General features: G+C 40.5%; 1 protein-coding gene across 9 annotated transcripts; it reads right to left on the minus strand.

Moving 5' to 3' along the window:
• Positions 1-1,887: 1,887 nt before the first annotated feature.
• Positions 1,888-16,780, minus strand: LOC116939126 (uncharacterized). 9 transcript variants are annotated; one of them, XM_032947121.2, is made up of 12 exons: positions 16,263-16,779; positions 13,526-13,606; positions 10,825-10,884; positions 9,669-9,719; positions 8,551-8,736; positions 7,894-7,944; positions 6,854-6,919; positions 6,156-6,200; positions 5,473-5,505; positions 4,564-4,590; positions 4,215-4,256; positions 1,888-3,092 (listed from the first exon to the last, which is right to left on the minus strand). In XM_032947121.2, exons 1-12 carry the CDS (start codon positions 16,321-16,323, stop codon positions 3,043-3,045), a joined length of 753 nt encoding a protein of 250 aa, XP_032803012.1. In that variant the 5' UTR covers positions 16,324-16,779; the 3' UTR covers positions 1,888-3,042. The 9 variants fall into 9 exon arrangements, with proteins under 9 accessions (XP_032803012.1, XP_032803013.1, XP_032803018.1 ...); XM_032947122.2 differs by having other exon boundaries at positions 1,889-3,092; positions 6,162-6,200; positions 6,854-6,922; positions 16,263-16,778; XM_032947120.2 differs by having other exon boundaries at positions 1,890-3,092; positions 6,854-6,922; positions 16,263-16,777.
• Positions 16,781-17,055: the final 275 nt, after the last annotated feature.

Consider the following 17,055-nt stretch of genomic DNA (forward strand, 5'->3'; position numbering starts at 1 on the left):
ATAGATGCACGGTGCAATGTTATTTTTTTATGCACTGTCCACAAGCCAGCCCAACAGCACTCGATATGAACACCTGCAACAGCACTGATGCTTATGCATGGTGGCCCCTCATCCACGTACTACAGGCTCAAGTCTTCCTCGCTGTGAAATCTAAATGATTCAAGATGATTTGGTAATTAGAGAATGTAAAAAAAAACCTCCCTGAAGCTACGTATGCCAAATATGAGCAATGCGATTTTCAAGACCTGCCCCCTACTGGATATCTGTGGAAACGAGCTCCATAGCTCATCGGATTCTTCCAGTCTGAAGATTCAGATTCTGAAGTCAACTGTAGTAGATGCATGCGAATAAATTACAACAGTACTGGTGCCTGGCTGGACAAGTTATCATTCATTAGAAAAGAAAAAAATAAATTTCGATTCACATCTGTGAAAAAGAGCTTTGTAGCTCATCGGATTCCTCGATTATAGATACAGTATTCCGATTATGAAACATTGGGAGCGTTTCTTAACCCACCCCCCCCCCCCGTTTCGATCAACCCAAGCAATTATAAACGGATACATCCTTCAGAGTTGTTCGCCAGGTCGCGTGTGCTTGTGTAACGTGTTGAGTAATGTTGCAGTCCCCAACCTTATAGCAAGACATCTGTTTAGCGTGGCAGAAAAAAGTCAAAATACCGTCTGGGGTCGCTCTCTGGACCTTCCCAGCAGCGGCACGAGCAAGTAATTTCAGGGCTGCGCCTGTACCTTTTCTGTATGCGTTAAAGGGACGTTTGTTTATTTTATGCCACCCCATTTAGGCACAGTGTGGAAAGCACCACTCTTGGGTAAGATAATAACTAGAGCACTGTGTAGACAGCGGTCTGAACAGGCCCCGTGCTTTTTTAATGAAGTTGCCCTTGCCTAGACAATTACAGGCAACATGTAAGCATTCCCTCACAGGTCTGACTTATGCAATTTGTAGGTTTATACTTTATTTATTTTCAGTGACTTGCTAACCTTTTGTCTAGTTTGCACTCCTATCGTTTTGTTAAAATATCGTTTACTTGCTCACCCGCCCTTATGGGACATCTGCGACAAAAAAGCTTCAGAGCGTATCGGATTCCTCCCGTATAAATAACGATTCTGATTTAGACGAGACTACCAAATAATTAAGTGATCCATTTTGCTTGTATGTATGTTGAACTTCTTTTCGCACTGTACGTATCCAACCCTGCTAATCGGAGGTGCGGGGGGATGACAACCAATGGAACACAATAGCGCGGCTGAAAATTATTATTGGTGTGCAAGGCCAAGTTACTGATAGACAAAATAAATCCTGTTATGTTCTGAGACGAGCCCTTGAACGTGTCTACTTGTTAATATAATACCCACGATAGAGATGCTGCTTTGGTAAGAAATGGATATGCACACGGTGGACTCTACTGGACATCTGTGAACCGACTGGGCATGTGTGATAAAGAGCGTCATAGCTCATCGTATTCCTCCAGTCTAAATATTACGATTCTGACTTGCAACCCGGAGATCGTATAGTTTGGTCTCTCGGCAACGTGTCAAAGTAGAAACAGTGGTGCAAGTTTCATGAATCCCACCCCTCCACCGCTCTGTTCACACCACGCAGTATAAACACAAATGTCACGGTACCTTTTTGGCAGTGCCAAAGTATGAAAAATAATAATAATAAGTTTTATCCCTTTCTGACAGACTTTATTCCTTGCCAAAGGTATCTCTTTAGGTGTTTGAACATCTTAACGCATGTTTTATTGGCAGAAAAGGTAAAACCTATTAATATTATTATTATTTTTGAAAAAATAAAAATGGGTAAACAGCAGTCCATCAGCGGGTTGATGTTCGATGGTGAAACGTATTGGGTTGCTTCCACCTTTGGCCGGCGTGGAAGAGCAGACCCAAAACCACCCTCTAGAGAGAGGCACTCTTAAGAGATCTTCTTCAATTGGTGGCACCTCCTGAAAGCAGTCATACTGATGCAAGCAGTTGGCGTGGCTCCATCTTTACATTCATATTTGCATCGGCATGTACAACACAGAGCCGCTGTGTTTCTTTGCAGGGTTTATTTGGACCATTACATTTTTTAAATTGAATACAACAAGCGTACAAAACTGCCAAACGTAAAGTTTCAATGCGTTTTGGGGTTAATACTGTATTGCATAGATCTCGGCTCGATATAAAGGACTATTAGAAGTATTAACACGTACAATAGACAGCATTGTTTAATCATCATCGGGTCTATATGAGGCTACACAAATGGACAGCTGTACCACTACGTTAAGGTGAAATACACGTGTAAATGTTACCTAAAGCATTACTTATACCACTGGTGTTCATACTGAACACACGTCATCTTCACAGAGGGGAATAACGGTCGCTACATTACCTAAATATTTATTTTAGCACTGACCTGTATTTAATATGCCGCAGAACAAAATACAAGATTGAACAAGTTCGGTGCCAAGCCACAGCTACGAAGAGCCTTCGGAACTCAATACAAAATGTACACAAACTCTTGACGAGCAGGCACTGCATTGAAAGATGTAGACTATTTGTAGTAGAATATCATTTATATATGTGGAGGTAATCATGGACAAGGAGGCATGGATCTGTCCACCTTGCCCGTTGTTGAGTGACACATTGTTTTTTTTTTACAGTGCGCGCAATTATTGTATCACCATTTACCGCTTTTAAAGTCACAAGCAAGCGATTGGTTTTGCTTTCAAATAAAAACGTGGTTTTACTGACACTCGGGCTGTTTATGGTTTCATCACCTGTTGCCGTAAAAAAGTGTGCATTGTTACTCATAAGGAATGGGATATGGTTTAAGGTCATCTCTGCGCAGATCTGCCGTAAGCCTACAATTTATGAGCGTCCACATTAGCTGTTGACCTGCAATACTGGCGAAACCTTTTCCCTGTGACGTGTACCCTCACGATGGACAAACAGCCTGTTAATTCATGCCTGTGCAGATCCGCCTGTGTATGTGTTAAATGCATGTCGTGCAGGAAGGGTAATGTCCGCAGCCAGCGATTCACAGCTTCCCCCCACCCAACCTGCCAAATTTCTTCTGCTGAGCTTTTCCTGTTTACAAGAAAGTGTTGGGGGGGGAGGGGGGGGTCACACCACCACATCCCACAGACAATCAGGGCAGCGAACAAAGCGCGTCTCTCAAGGTCTATACTAGGTTCACTTCATGTCAGCATGCATTAAAACAGTGGCTCTCAAAGCCAAGGCCTTGGGACCCACCACGGATGTCTTTCACATCGGCAAATATATTATATTTATATGTAAATTAGGTAATGTGATATATATATTTGTCACTATGTTGAAAGCTCGAATTAGGCCGAAGTGTCCAAGGCCCTTAATACTGATACACTATTGACCTGAATCCATGTATATTGTACAAGGTTAGTTAAGGGGTTCAAGGATTTCCCACGCACCCACATTGGTCGAGGCCTGTCACTTGTATTTTACATTCCAGTTTCTGCATGTGAATTGTACTTCACCACCAAATTATGAGTTATGTTGTATCTACTCATCTGCTTAAGTAGTGTACATTTTGAACATGTATTACAATTTAACAAACGTTCAAGACAATTATTTTTAAAATGATAATCCTTTTTGAAATGATAAATATTTATGTTTCAATTGCTTTCAGGGGGTGGAAGATATTTCCAGCAAGACACTGGACATATCTGGCCATCCTTGTGTTGTGGCAGCAAAGTTTAACATTCGTGGTAAGACCTTGTTTTGTTAAGCAAATTAAATACTACACACTAAGGGAAAGAAATTGCAGCTATGTACAAATTCCAGATGTGTACAAATATTCGATTATCTGGCTGCTATAAATTTGCACATGATAAGCCACTTCGTTGAGCTGTGATTTGTGGTTAGGTCGCTTCTCAAGAAGAAGCTAATAGCACAGTGGGCTTTATCTGGTAAAAGAAAAACAAAGTTTGAAAAAATGTTTTAGTGATTTGCTCACATTTCCTGTACTTTTCACTCCTATCGTGTTTTTTGTATTGTTTGTACTGGAAATCTGTGCAAAAGAGCATTATAGCTCATCGGATTCCTCCTGCAGTATAAATAAATACAAATTTATGATTCTGAAATAGTTTTTTTGTCCTTCACTTTGCTAACTAACTGCTGAATTGGAAAGAACATTGAAGTGTCAAGTCATTTATTTTCCACCATGAAATTCACCTCCAGGGTATCCAAGCCCACCGTCATCTGACAAGTAGTCACCTGTGAAACGAATATAAAAAAAATCATGAAAAATAATCACCACCAGGTGGCGCGCATACACGGTAATTATCCGTGCAATTGCCAAAATATAATATGTGGTGCGTGAGTGGAATTCAACTCAGAATAATGACCTGGGACTTAACATATCCACACAATTATACATTTTAGCTCCGTAATACATACTGTAGTGTCAATACTGTATGCCAGCTTAAGAACACAATTACAGAAATTGAAATAGGAAGTATTCGTGAAGAAAACAACTTTATATGAAAAAAGAATTGTTTAATTTGAAGTTGTTTTTTTATACCAAAAGAATCTCCTCCATGAAGGCCACCTGTGAAAAAAGTACACCAAATAAGTAATTTTGTATTGTAGAAATATTGTATATATTTAAACGCCACTGTCAGTCCATTGTCCTTCCATCATTATTTGCAATTGAGAACACTCCGTTAGAAATTATAGGCAATTTAATTTGCAACACACTATTTGATAAGTGTCTGGTGAGTGGGGAGTGTCAGGTGCATGGTGAGGGTCAGGTGTACGGTGTTTTGTGAGTTGTCACATCACCCCGTATTATGTAGGATAGACTGTGCTCTCGTTTTATATTTGTAATTACATACATCAACAGCAGAAAAAAAAACTTTATTTAAAAAAAATCTTGGGGTCTGTTTAGATATATGCCTAAGATATTAAATACTGATAAAGTACATTTACATGGGTTCAAAATGTGTTTGTCTATAACTTTAGGGTACTTTTAAGCATGAGACACTTCAAATGCTAAACATCAACTGTCGAATATAAATGATTAAAAAAATGGAAAACATAACATACAACATTCTTACATCACATAGGTCCTAGATGTATACAAATCGCCATTGATGTCTAAACTATAACAATGAGAATTGTTTGAACTCTGTGGAAACCTACAATCCCTCTATTTAAGAGTGAAACAGGAGGATTTCTCCACAAATTTGGCTGTCATGTTCTGTTTGCGTGACAAACCGTAATAATTGGCTGTGTCGGGTGGTGGTGGGTTTAACGACACATTTATTTTAGGCACTCTAACCCAAAAAAACCTGCATTATAGACGTAAAATATGGTTTGATTTTATTTTTTCGAGGTCAATTAGTTTTTATCACTTTTTAGTCAGATACAAGTCAAATGCTTTACCGCATTCAGATGTGAACAATATACAGTTTGGTTTTAAGCCTCTTACCATTTTCAGGGAAGCCCTCTCCTCCATAGCCATCTGTGAGTAGCAGCAACATGGGGAATATGGAGATTAATTTATATTCTCGCAAATGAGTAAAATGCTGCTCAACAGCATGCATTACCACACGCTCATTTGCTCACCAAAGATTTTTCCATGGAGATATTGCCATAATTGAATGCAGATATTGAATGATTTTTTTCATGAAAAAATATATAGTTGTAAGTATATTGCACGTTAAAATGTAGTTACATTGCAAGCTAATACAGTGTTGAAATATCATTACTTTTATATTTCCGTGTAGTTTAAGCACTCTTGCCAATGCCATAAATATATATTTACATCAATTTTGTCAGTACAGTAATTCATGCTCTAAAAACGCAACATATTAACTCAGGCAATGATCTCCAGATAGAACGGCGACTGACAGGGTGATAGCCATTCTGAAAAGGCAGCTTCTCTTCTTACCCCGCATGCATCACCGTGCAAATCAAGAAGACAATTTGAGAGAAAAAAATGGAAGCAAATGCAAAGAAGAACAAAAAAATGGAACACCACACAGTAACACACGATTTAAAACACCATTTACCTGACAGTCTGCTGATGGAGGAACACATTGGCAGGAACACCGTCTACCCTTCAGGTGTGTTGCATTGCATTGAGGAGGTCAGTGAAGGGAAGAGACCTACCTTTACCTTTCTGCTTTCCAGCACCTTCATAACCCAGGCCCTGCCCTGTATTTTCAGGGCGGCACATACAACGTGTGTGATCATAGTGCCGGCTTAGCGTCTACCCAGAAATTGAGCCGGACTATGTCACAAAAGGACAAAATGTTCCGTTAACTTTTGGTATCAATCGCAGTTCCCAAGAAGTTACGGTAATGTTATTTTTTTATTCATATCAGTAGTTATGTCATGCATCCTGTAAAATAAAATAAAAACATCCCGTCTGATGAAGATGTTAATTGTCCGTGGTGAAATTTCTACCTTCACTGTACCTATAGACCACATGCTGTAGCCAATAATATGACGTGTTTTTTGTATGTAGTAGATATGGAACTTCACATGGAAATTCTTGATAGACGTTTTGGAGTTCAGCGCCATTGCACCGTGAGCAACTCTTCCCACGGATGATTAAACACACACATTTTCCTGCCATGAAAAATGTGTCCAATGTACATATAGCCTATAAATAAGCAATTGCAGGGCTATCCCTTTACTTTGTTGATAGGTTTGAGGTAATCGAGGCCAACTTGTACATTTGGTGTGCAGACACCACACTGGAATTGTAAGCCCTTCCCGCCTTACAGGACCACAGCAACGTCCACCACTTACAGACATCAGTGATGCATTTTAAATCCAAAACAAATCTATTTTGCGCTGCCTACCGTAACGCTTGCTCATTTGTTGCGGGTACCCGCCAGCGCCAAAAGGGTACTGCTGCTCCCCATAGCCTGCTTAAAGAGCATTTCACACATCACACACACACATGTGGGGAAATGGCTGCATGTTATGGAGGTGATGCATATTCATGACATTGCTTTTGCGTCTGAAGATGGAGAGCATGGAATTGATGGGCAGCGATGGAATGCATGGACGCCTCGGGGTTGGGTGTTTCTTCGTGGAGGGTGAACAGATCTAGAGTATTGAAAAACGGCTAAATCGCAACTCGGGGAAGAGCATCTTCCATGGTGACAGATTTATCTAAGGAATGAATATGGAATAGAGACGTTATTTAGTGAAACATTCGTCAATTAACTAATAATGGCCTCGAATGTACTCTTAATGAAATGTCTACATACATTTTCATTATTTACATTTATTTTTAAAGATCCCAACTATTTTTGTTTTCCGTGATTTATAGGAATTTTATTTTAATAACGAGACGCGTTTGATTTGAGCAAACATTCGTTTCCCCAGAAGTTTACGATCTAAGAACTCGTAATAGCTGCAGTAATGTCTACACTGGCGACCTTTAATACTCACCATTTACAATTTAAGAGCATATCTCACGTATGCTAGGTGACTGCCGATAGTTTCTAAGACATGTGATGTTTCATTCACATCATTTCATAGCAATATTTGTTCCTGTACAGCATCTGAGATGCATCCTGAGATGCTTGGTAGTATTAAGATGCTATATTAATCTCAATTAATAGTATTATTAAGCATAAGGCATCGCAATCCTTCTGATTCCTGCATCAGTCTGCAGTACACCATTTCCATGCATCTCTAAAAACTCAAAATGCCAACCCTATCAACGTATCAAGAATGTGAACTATTAAACAGATATATTTATTAGGCGACAGCTAACAACTGCATGCTTTCATTGAATGCGATAGAATAACAGATTATTGTCCTATTATAGAACTGTAAATTGTCTTACTGAAGGTGAACTTTTACTTTGTGATGCCATGGTGATACATACCCTTGTCTTTGCCCTGTCCTCTTTGACCACGGAGATTCCCGTATCCACCTCCTGCAAAATAGGCACCACCATTGTCATCCCGTAAATGCAACTAGTATGCATTCACATATCTGCAATTGCGCCAATTCCAAATTAAATTGATTACAGCAATATCATCGGTCATCTCCCATCCATGCAACTGCCCATAATAATGATATTTCTTGTATCATATATTGAATAAATTTATACTGTAGATGTCTTTAACAATGGGGTCTTGTATGACGTACGTAATGTCTGTCAAGTGCAACCAAAACCATATGACAGTAGTTATCCATTACGGGCTACAGTTCACGAAGCCTACTAAATACCAAAAAGACCAATGCCTTGACAGACGTAAACAACTCATTGTTTTCTAACGTTATTTTTTGTTACATTTTATTGTCAAATATAATTTCTTGAGAAATCAGCCACTTAAATACAAAATCATGGAAGATTTTATTTTTTAAACGGACAATTACTGTTTATCTTCTGAGGCCTATCGATGACATACTGACAACCCACATATGCCTGCCAGCACTCATACTGATCGCGAGCCCATTGGTCGCACCATAAGTAAATGTAACGGTATAGACAAAGGGGTTTTCTGCTCAATGCGGGATGAATGCACAAGCTGCGCACCGATCCTTCCCAGCCCTCCAGCTCCACCGTAGCCCCCAGCACCAACGCCACCTCCATAGCCACCAGCACCAAGGCCACCTCCATAGCCTCCGGCACCGTAGCCACCAGCACCATAGCCACCAGCACCACCAGGGCCATAACCACCGGCACCATAACCACCACCGCCAAAGCTGCCGTCAAGCCCTCCTTTAAACACGGGGCATCAGATATTTTACAACACAGAGTTGTCACTTGCAATAAAAAAAAACAACATTACTATTCTTGGTTCTTTCGGTAAAGTCACGTAGAAGGGAAACAATAAAATAATGAAAATATAAAATAATAACATTCTCACGACGTTTCGACTGCAACACAAGCAATCATCATCAGTCGAAACGTCGTGAGAATTTTATTGTTTTATATTTTTATTATTTTATTGTTTCCCTTCTACGTGACTTTACCGAAAGAACCAAGAATATGAATCCCTGCAGTAACGAAAGCTTTAAATCAAAACAACATTACTGTGTATAATGACTAACGATCTTCGCTGACGTTCATTGGAGTTGGGGTTAGGAGCTATCCATAAAACGCTGGTTGTCCGCAGAGATTGTCATGTGCTTTGTTCATGAGACAGCTCATGTGCATTCATTTATTAATGCAGCATCCCACAAAAAAATATATCAGTATCGGTAAGCACTGCATGGTCGTTCTTTTGGAAACTAGAATAAAACCTCCCGGTGTAATTATTGAGTGGTGTTATGAATGCTGCACTTTCCTAATCACAGAGCCAACCTGTTTGTGCATTCGGAATGAATGGGCGTGTTATGACATCAGAGTGGCCGCTCATGTTTGCAAGTTTAATCATGAACTGCAGTAATATTCTCCATCACAGACAGAGGCATAGTGAAATGAAAATGGGCTCTGTGAGCTTTCTAATGGGTGTGAAATGTAATGCGCCTCAGTATCAGCTTGCATGGTAGCGCTATAAGCAGCAATGTACACACACTCTCTCTCTGACAGCCCTGTACCGCACTCATCTCAGCCATTTAAAAGTGACCCTTCCTACACATCAAAAGCAATGCGATGACAATGGAAACACGACGCAGCATGGAACGACTGAGCATGGAATGGAACCATACCATAAGCACCAGGTCCTTTGCCAAGCCTCCCATTCCTTCCGTAGCCATAATCTGTCATTTATCATTAAAACAAAAGACAGTTAGATAAGTTGTGTAGCTTTCAAAAATTAATCCGACCGTCGGCTGTTTGCAGTCAAGAAGCAGCAGAACGCAGATGATTTAGTTGTAGAGAGCGGGTGTATGGAAGCAATGTTTGCAGTGACATAGCTCCACATAGGAGGTTGACTTTGTGCTCCACATTGGGCAAACCCCTAACCACATTGGTAACACCTATGTTGTTGCTGTACACATGTATACTTTTATTTCTCATTTTTTTCTGGCATTCTCATATTTTGGTACTGGCAATAGAGGTCCCATGATGTAGATATTTTAAATTGTTCATACGTCGATAAGATCGTAAGTGTATTCCCTTGTGTCATTTTCTTTGTTATTATATTAATAGCGGTTTCATCAACACGACTGTAGTCTAGGTAGACTATTGTACTCTGTTCCTTTTCAGCATTTGCACTTCATCGAATTATAAAAAATAGAATATATTTCAGAGCAAGTCAGTAATCACAACTGAGCTGACAAAAAACTTCCACTCCAAGTCACGTGATATTTTTTTCCCATTGAAATGTAACAAATTTAAATGGAGTGAACAAGGATGGTTGACGAAAATAATCAACAGGGAAACGTTGGAGAGTCATTTAGCGAGGAATGTCCCCTGTGCATACGAATGATTGCAAGCAAATAGCAATTTCAATAATTTTGATAAATAAACGCTTCCAATTAAATAATTTGTAATATACAATGCGGAGCTAGCATGGAGATGCAAGATAATGATAAAAAAATGATAAGTTATTTTGGTATTTGCGCCATTTTATACCATTCTTAAAGCGCTAATTGAAAATGTTTAAAAGCATTGGAAAACAGACATCCAGTTACATCCCTCCCCCCCCCCCCCCCTTGTTGCCGCTGTCAAACTAAACACTTGAACACAGAAGTATGCACCCGTGAGGAATTAATTATATGTGCAGTTTATTCAGGAATGACTGAATACTGTGAGTGCACCATATACATTCTCATTAAGCAGATGGAATGTTCTGTATTGAACCTTGAGAACACGCGATGGTCCCTGTGTTAATATATAAATGTGGGCCATCTGATTGCTCACCTCTCACCCCTCCCCGCCTGCGGGAGCCGTAGCCTCCATCCTGTCCTTGGTATCCTTGCCCTTACGGGAGGGTGACAAGCGGCAGTTAGACACGGCCTGTCACACGTAGACGCAACAGCGAGTGCCAACCTTTCACCGTCTCCATTGGCACAGGGAGGCAGAACGCAACGGGACATTCAAGCCGCCGGTGTTAATTTGGTTAAGGAAATTAGTGACCACAGTATTCGTCAGGGAGGTTTTTTTGTTTGTTGTTATTTTGGTCAACGGTGACTTTGAGTGGACGAAAATCGTCAAGCATGGCGATGACCGAGGCTACTATCCACCAAAGAATGAATTACTTTTTAATGCAAAATTAAGGAGTCTGAATGAAGACAAAAACAAGGTCATTTATTAGAGACTACAAGTCCACTGAGGAAGATGAACAATGGTAATTTGCTATATCATGATAATATGTATCTGGTAAAATGTACATGATTGGTTGTCTTGATACTATTGGGAGAAGGTGGGGAATTGCACACACCCTACAACCACCATTTGTACTTCAGAGTGGACTAAATGTTTGACTCCTTAAGTCGACTAGGCTAAGCGAATGACTGTGTGAAATCCACAGACTGAGACTTGGCAAAAAAATCCACTTGTCATCAAGGAGACGATCTATGACTAAAATAGATAAATAGACATCCTAACTTAACACCGGCAGCTACCCTTGGCTGTACATTTTTTTAGGTTTATCAAGGAATCAACACAATCACATACTTTCGCGAAGGAACTTATACTTTTGTTGTGTTGCACGCTAGCTCTGTTGTTGTTGTCGTTGATTACTTGATCTCAACCAACAACACTTTTAGAATTGAAATTGGTCTGTGCTGCTCGGCATTGCAATAAAAACGTTCCATATCAGGTGCAAATATTTCATCACGTCTATATGATCGCAATCGCGTAAGAGTGTGAGCAGATAAATTTTAGGCCATCGTTAAGCCGTCACAAATGTTGGGCAGTGCCAGGTGTTTGCTACCAGGCAGAGCCTTGGCGTCCCAAAGGACCTGGCACATTCTCATCCCGAATACCAGGTTGCTCCGTCAGCAAACTTATAATATTTACGTTCTAATCTCAAGTCAATCATCATCATCGTCGACTTTGTCATTTCCCGCATCTCCAATTGGCACGGTCGGCTACGTACAATGCGAAAGAAGTTCAACGTACATTGTCATCAGCCTTCGTCAGTCCACTGCTGGATGAAGGCCTCCACAAGTCGCTGCAATCTCACATTATCATCATGATCCTGCGATGTAATAATCCATCTAGCGCCGGCACATGAGCTTAGTTCATCCCTCCAAATCCTCGGCAGATGTCCTTTCGAATGCGTTCCGTTCCGTGGCTGCCACTCTAATCTTGTGTGCCTCACATACATAGATAACGACGTTTAGCCTTTTATAAATAAACTGCCTCGTGAGACCTCCCCACATATTTTAGTCATGAGGCTCTGACCATACTTCACCATGCTGGATAGTGGGAATTGGTAAAGGGGCTGTCCACGACCAGTTCAGATATAATTCGCCACTCGCGTTAGCTGTGTCCAGCAATCATACTCAGGTTGCGGTGTTCATAGTGTAGTGCGACGACCACTGTACTCGCTCCATTACATGGAAAGCATTAAATATTAGTTCAAACCAAATAGATTTTCTTGGATGTATATCAAAGTTTATTTTCTTTGTACAACTTCGGCAGTACACATGTCTTGCAGTGACGAGTAATTAGTGGATAAAAGGTCATGTGTAACAACATCAATGCAAAACATGGCATATGAAACAATATTAACAACATTAATGCACATTTGTAACATTTATAATATTTGTAACAAGCCAAGAAATGGAACACATTCGAGGACATTCAACGACGAGATGGAGCGATAAAATCAGCTCGTGTTCCACTGCTTTGTGGATTATTACATCAGAGGATAACGCGAGGCAGTGATGGCTTGGGGAGACATTCATCCAGCACTGAATTGATCCTAGCCTGAGGTTGATGATAACGCCACAACGTTTACAAAACAGATTAATTGAGGTTTGCTGAATGTTATGAATACCATAGGGTATTGTGTCAAGTCCATGGTCTCTCTCATTAACAGTCAGGTGGTGCCCGTGAATACAGTTACGTTTACTGCACCACGCAGGTTCAATGCTAAGTGACTGCAAGGCTCTCAAAGCTGCACTAAGAGCCAGCTACAGGCTTGACTTCAGAATGCTGCTGGAAATCCGTGCAATGTGATCTTGTTCAGAGTTGGGGTGTACAAAAACGCATGGGGGGACCCAACACAGTCAAAGGTAAACTAATTTTAAACAAATGTTTAACGCTAAACAGAATGAAATACTGTACTATACGATCTGATTTTTTCGAATTGTGCATCTGCTCCAACCCCCAAGCCACTATGTTAATGGCAAAAATGTTGTCAATGGTGTAAATTACTATACCAACATTTTTTTTAAACTCGACTATAAGAAATCAGTAGGGGGGGGGGGAGCTAAGCCCTCTCCAGGCTCCCCACATTCCTCTGTCATGATGCTACGGGGTAGCTGCTCAGTGTGGCACTGAATAACGACTTCCTGGGTGTAATGAAGCCACGGTGATGACAGTTGGAAGGACAAATGCAATGGACCACGGTAGGCAAGATGAATGCAATGGACCTCGAGAAGTACATTACCTCCTCCGTAGCCGCCAATTCCTCGGCCTTGGTATCGAACCTGTTGTCCATTTCCATAGCCGAGCGGCTTGTCGTAGAGACCTGGTCGACAGCAGCATTAGCAGGAGGTCACAACCAACCGCAAAATACAGCGGCATAGGGAGGAAACCTTCAATGTATACAATTCCATTTAGAATATGCTTAACAGGCTTAAGGCACTGCTGGTGTTCTAATGCATGCGTCAGGTGGAGTATATTTAATTTAATCAAAGTTATATCCTTGCCAAAACATTGTGTTTATAGATGTATACAGATTAACTTTGCTTAAAAAAATATTGTCCTCTTTTATCCCTCTCACGAGCTGTCAATCATCACCACCTGAAAGCATGTTTGTCTTATTATCTTCAAACAAGCCACGACTATGAACGTGAAAAATGACTGTAACACGAACAGATCATTATTATGCTTGTTTATCCAAGAAAGCCTCACTGAGTCTCCAGACCCCTTTTTTCAAGAGTGTCCTGCCCAGTTGTCTTCGTAGGGGGTGACATTGACGTGTGCAATGCTAATTGAGCATTTTGCAGGTCATTTTGCAGCGGTGTGATTATTTGGCCAAGACCAGAAACCAGAGAACCTGGAGGAAACCCGATGCAAAACGGGGAGGAGAACATTCAGACTCCACACAGAAGGGCGCCCGAGTTGTGAATCGCGAGGCGCGAGCGTTGCTACCACTCTGCACCACCCCACCACCCGTTTATTTCAAACAAAGGAAATGTTGCACAGTCCCTCTCTTCATTTCATCCTAGGATATACTAAATAAACCTGCACGATAACAACAAGACAACTAAACTATTTAAACTAAGCTAACAAAAACTATTTTAGCAGGTAAGGCCTACTGAGCTATATAGCTCTTTTTCAGAAGCGATCTGACCACAAATGATAGCCCAGTGAAGTGGCTTATCACGTGCAACATTTATAGCAGCCAAATACTCTAAACGCTTGTTTCTAAATGTGGAGGGGGGAAAACGGAGGACCCGGAGAAAAATCCACACGACCACGGGGAGAACATGCAAATTCAATATATACAGGCGACAGGGGTCGGGATCAAACCCACGACCTCCTGCGTACCAGACGAGGTAGTTAATATCTTGCCACAATACCAATTGCTAATATAATTATTAGCAGTATATGAAGACTCTTTTAGGAGATTCCTGCTTGAGGCATTTGGGCCATGATGAAGTACAGCACTGGGTTTGCCAGCGATTGACATAGACCCTACAACAATGCGTTGGAGTGTTTTTGTGTGTGCCCATTATCCACCAGCAACTGTCCAACAACAAAACCCAAATCACATGGGTCACGTGGTTTGGAGGAAAATGCATTCAAGTAATATTGTTAAATTATTCTGCACAATAAAATCGTCGCATATCCTGGAGGACTGCAACTGGCTACAATTTTATAAAGTCTGTAAAAAATACTCTTTGGTTCTTTCGGTAAAGTCACGTAGGTAGGATGTCCTTGTGTGGCGATCGAAACGTCGTGCACTATTATTTTTTCTACCTACGTGACTTTACCGAAAGAACCAAAAAGTATGGATTCCTGCAGTCACGAAAGCTTCAAATCAAGTATGTAAGAATGTTTGGAAATAAGAACCCCTTAAAAATTTACTCCCTAATGACTAACTCATGCTCATATAGTTTATAACTACAAATTTTATAGACTCCCAAATGAAAGTAAACCAAAATATCCCTTCTGTGTTGAAACTGCACCGTTCATTTCTACAAATCCCCATTCGGATTAAAACGCGTTTGAGCTCCTACACACACCACTTCCAAATCTTCGTGGAATTCAGTAGGTGCTCACTGGTTGTAAATTTGTTGTGATGTTTGTTTCTTTTTTGCAATTCTCACACGGTATTCCGCAGAGAGATTTAAAAAAAACGTTACGTGTAAATATTTGGTCAGGTGATGCGTTTAATTTTGACACCCACTGCATTGTGTGACTGCGTACTTCATCTCCGTTAAGAGCAACCAAAATGGTGCATGACCATTTTAGCAGCTTGATGTAATAGCATTCATTAGTTTTGAAAATGATACATAATTCAACCTATCCAAACAATCTGCAACCTGCTTATTTCATTCACAGGGACTTCAGATCTACTTTGCATGGTCACCTTTCAGAGGTTAACATTGATGATATTCTGCATAATAATTTGAATGTGCCTGGAAGAAAACGAAAGCAGTCACTGTTAAGAGCAACCAAATGGTGCATGAACATTTTAGCAGCTTGATGTAATAGCATTCATAAGTTTTGAAAATGATACATAATTCAACCTATCCAAACAATCTGCAACCTAATTCTAGATTTGAAGCTTTCGTGACTGCAAGGATTCATACTCTTTGGTTTTATTCGGTAAAGTCCCGAAGGTTTAACGAATTAAAATAAAATAAACAATTAAAACACGACGTTTCGGAGGCAACGCAAGCTTCCGTCTTCAGGTGGGACCAGTCACAGCCAAAATCGCTGCACAAAGAGGTTAACATTGATGATATTCTGCATAATAATTTGAATGTGCCTGAAAGAAAACGAAAGCAGTAACTGTGAACTCAGCAATGGATGAAAAATATCCGAGTTTTGTGGACAGTTGTGTGAATTGATGAGGCTTTTAAAAAAACCATACGCACCCAAAATATAAATCTATAACCACATATCCATGAAAAGCCGCAAAAGCGGCCGAAATTGGCGCCTGCTGCACTCACTTTTCTGTGTCGAGAGGTGGAGCACAGCGAGAAGCAGGAGACCTTGCAGTAGAGCATGCATGACTGCAGCAGGTGTAGCCGGCTGGACACGAGGGTTACCAGAGGCAGATGATGCTGATGCGCTGTAGAGGCAAAGCACTCACAGAGGAAGAGACGCGACAGCACCGTAATGTGCAGATCGACGCCGGGATGCCCCTTTTGACTGTCTCCACTTCCCGTGACTGATGCCTACTTGGCTCGCGTTCAAGCTTGCTCAATAGGCTTATGTGCAAATCTCCACGTGCCATACCCCATGAAATATAGATTTTTTTTTCCATACTTAATGGTATATAGTGGCCACGCCTGACCCAGGCACTCCGCATCCCTCTGCAAACATCTATAGTTAAATAAAATAGTTCACAGCTTTGGGGGTGCACTGCAATGGTGCCCTTCACACATTCTGGGAATACAGACTCTTAGGTATTTGTTTTATGAGCCTGATATATAATTTAATACTGTTACATAACTGCTAGCCATGTAAGACTATATTTTTTAATTTTTAAGTTTTTAATAATTGAAACGACACAATATATACAGTGAGAGAAAAAAAGTATTTGATCCCCTGCTGATTTTGTACGTTTGCCCACTGACAAACAAATGATCAGTCTATAATTTTAATGATAGGTTTATTTGAACAGTGAGAGACAGAATAACAACAACAAAATCCAAAAAAACGCATGTCAAAAATGTTATAAATTGATTTACATTTTAATGAGGGAAATAAGTATTTGACCCCTCTGCAAAACATGACTTA

This window comes from Petromyzon marinus, chromosome 5 (assembly GCF_048934315.1).
Source record: "Petromyzon marinus isolate PM22_M1 ecotype Great Lakes invasive population chromosome 5, UKy_Petmar_22M1.pri1.0, whole genome shotgun sequence".
Taxonomy (NCBI): Eukaryota; Metazoa; Chordata; class Hyperoartia; order Petromyzontiformes; family Petromyzontidae; genus Petromyzon; species Petromyzon marinus.

Excerpts from the sequence above, each read along its gene's own strand:
- LOC116939126 (XM_032947120.2), bottom strand. The coding sequence starts at position 16,323 with ATGCATGCTCTACTGCAAGGTCTCCTGCTTCTCGCTGTGCTCCACCTC. Across the intron at positions 9,720-10,824 it reads CAGGCGGGGAGGGGTGAGAG|ATTATGGCTACGGAAGGAAT; the intron begins GTGAGCAATCAG and ends GATAAATGACAG. Across the intron at positions 5,506-6,155 it reads TGGAAAGCAGAAAGGTAAAG|ATGGCTATGGAGGAGAGGGC; the intron begins GTAGGTCTCTTC and ends TGCTACTCACAG.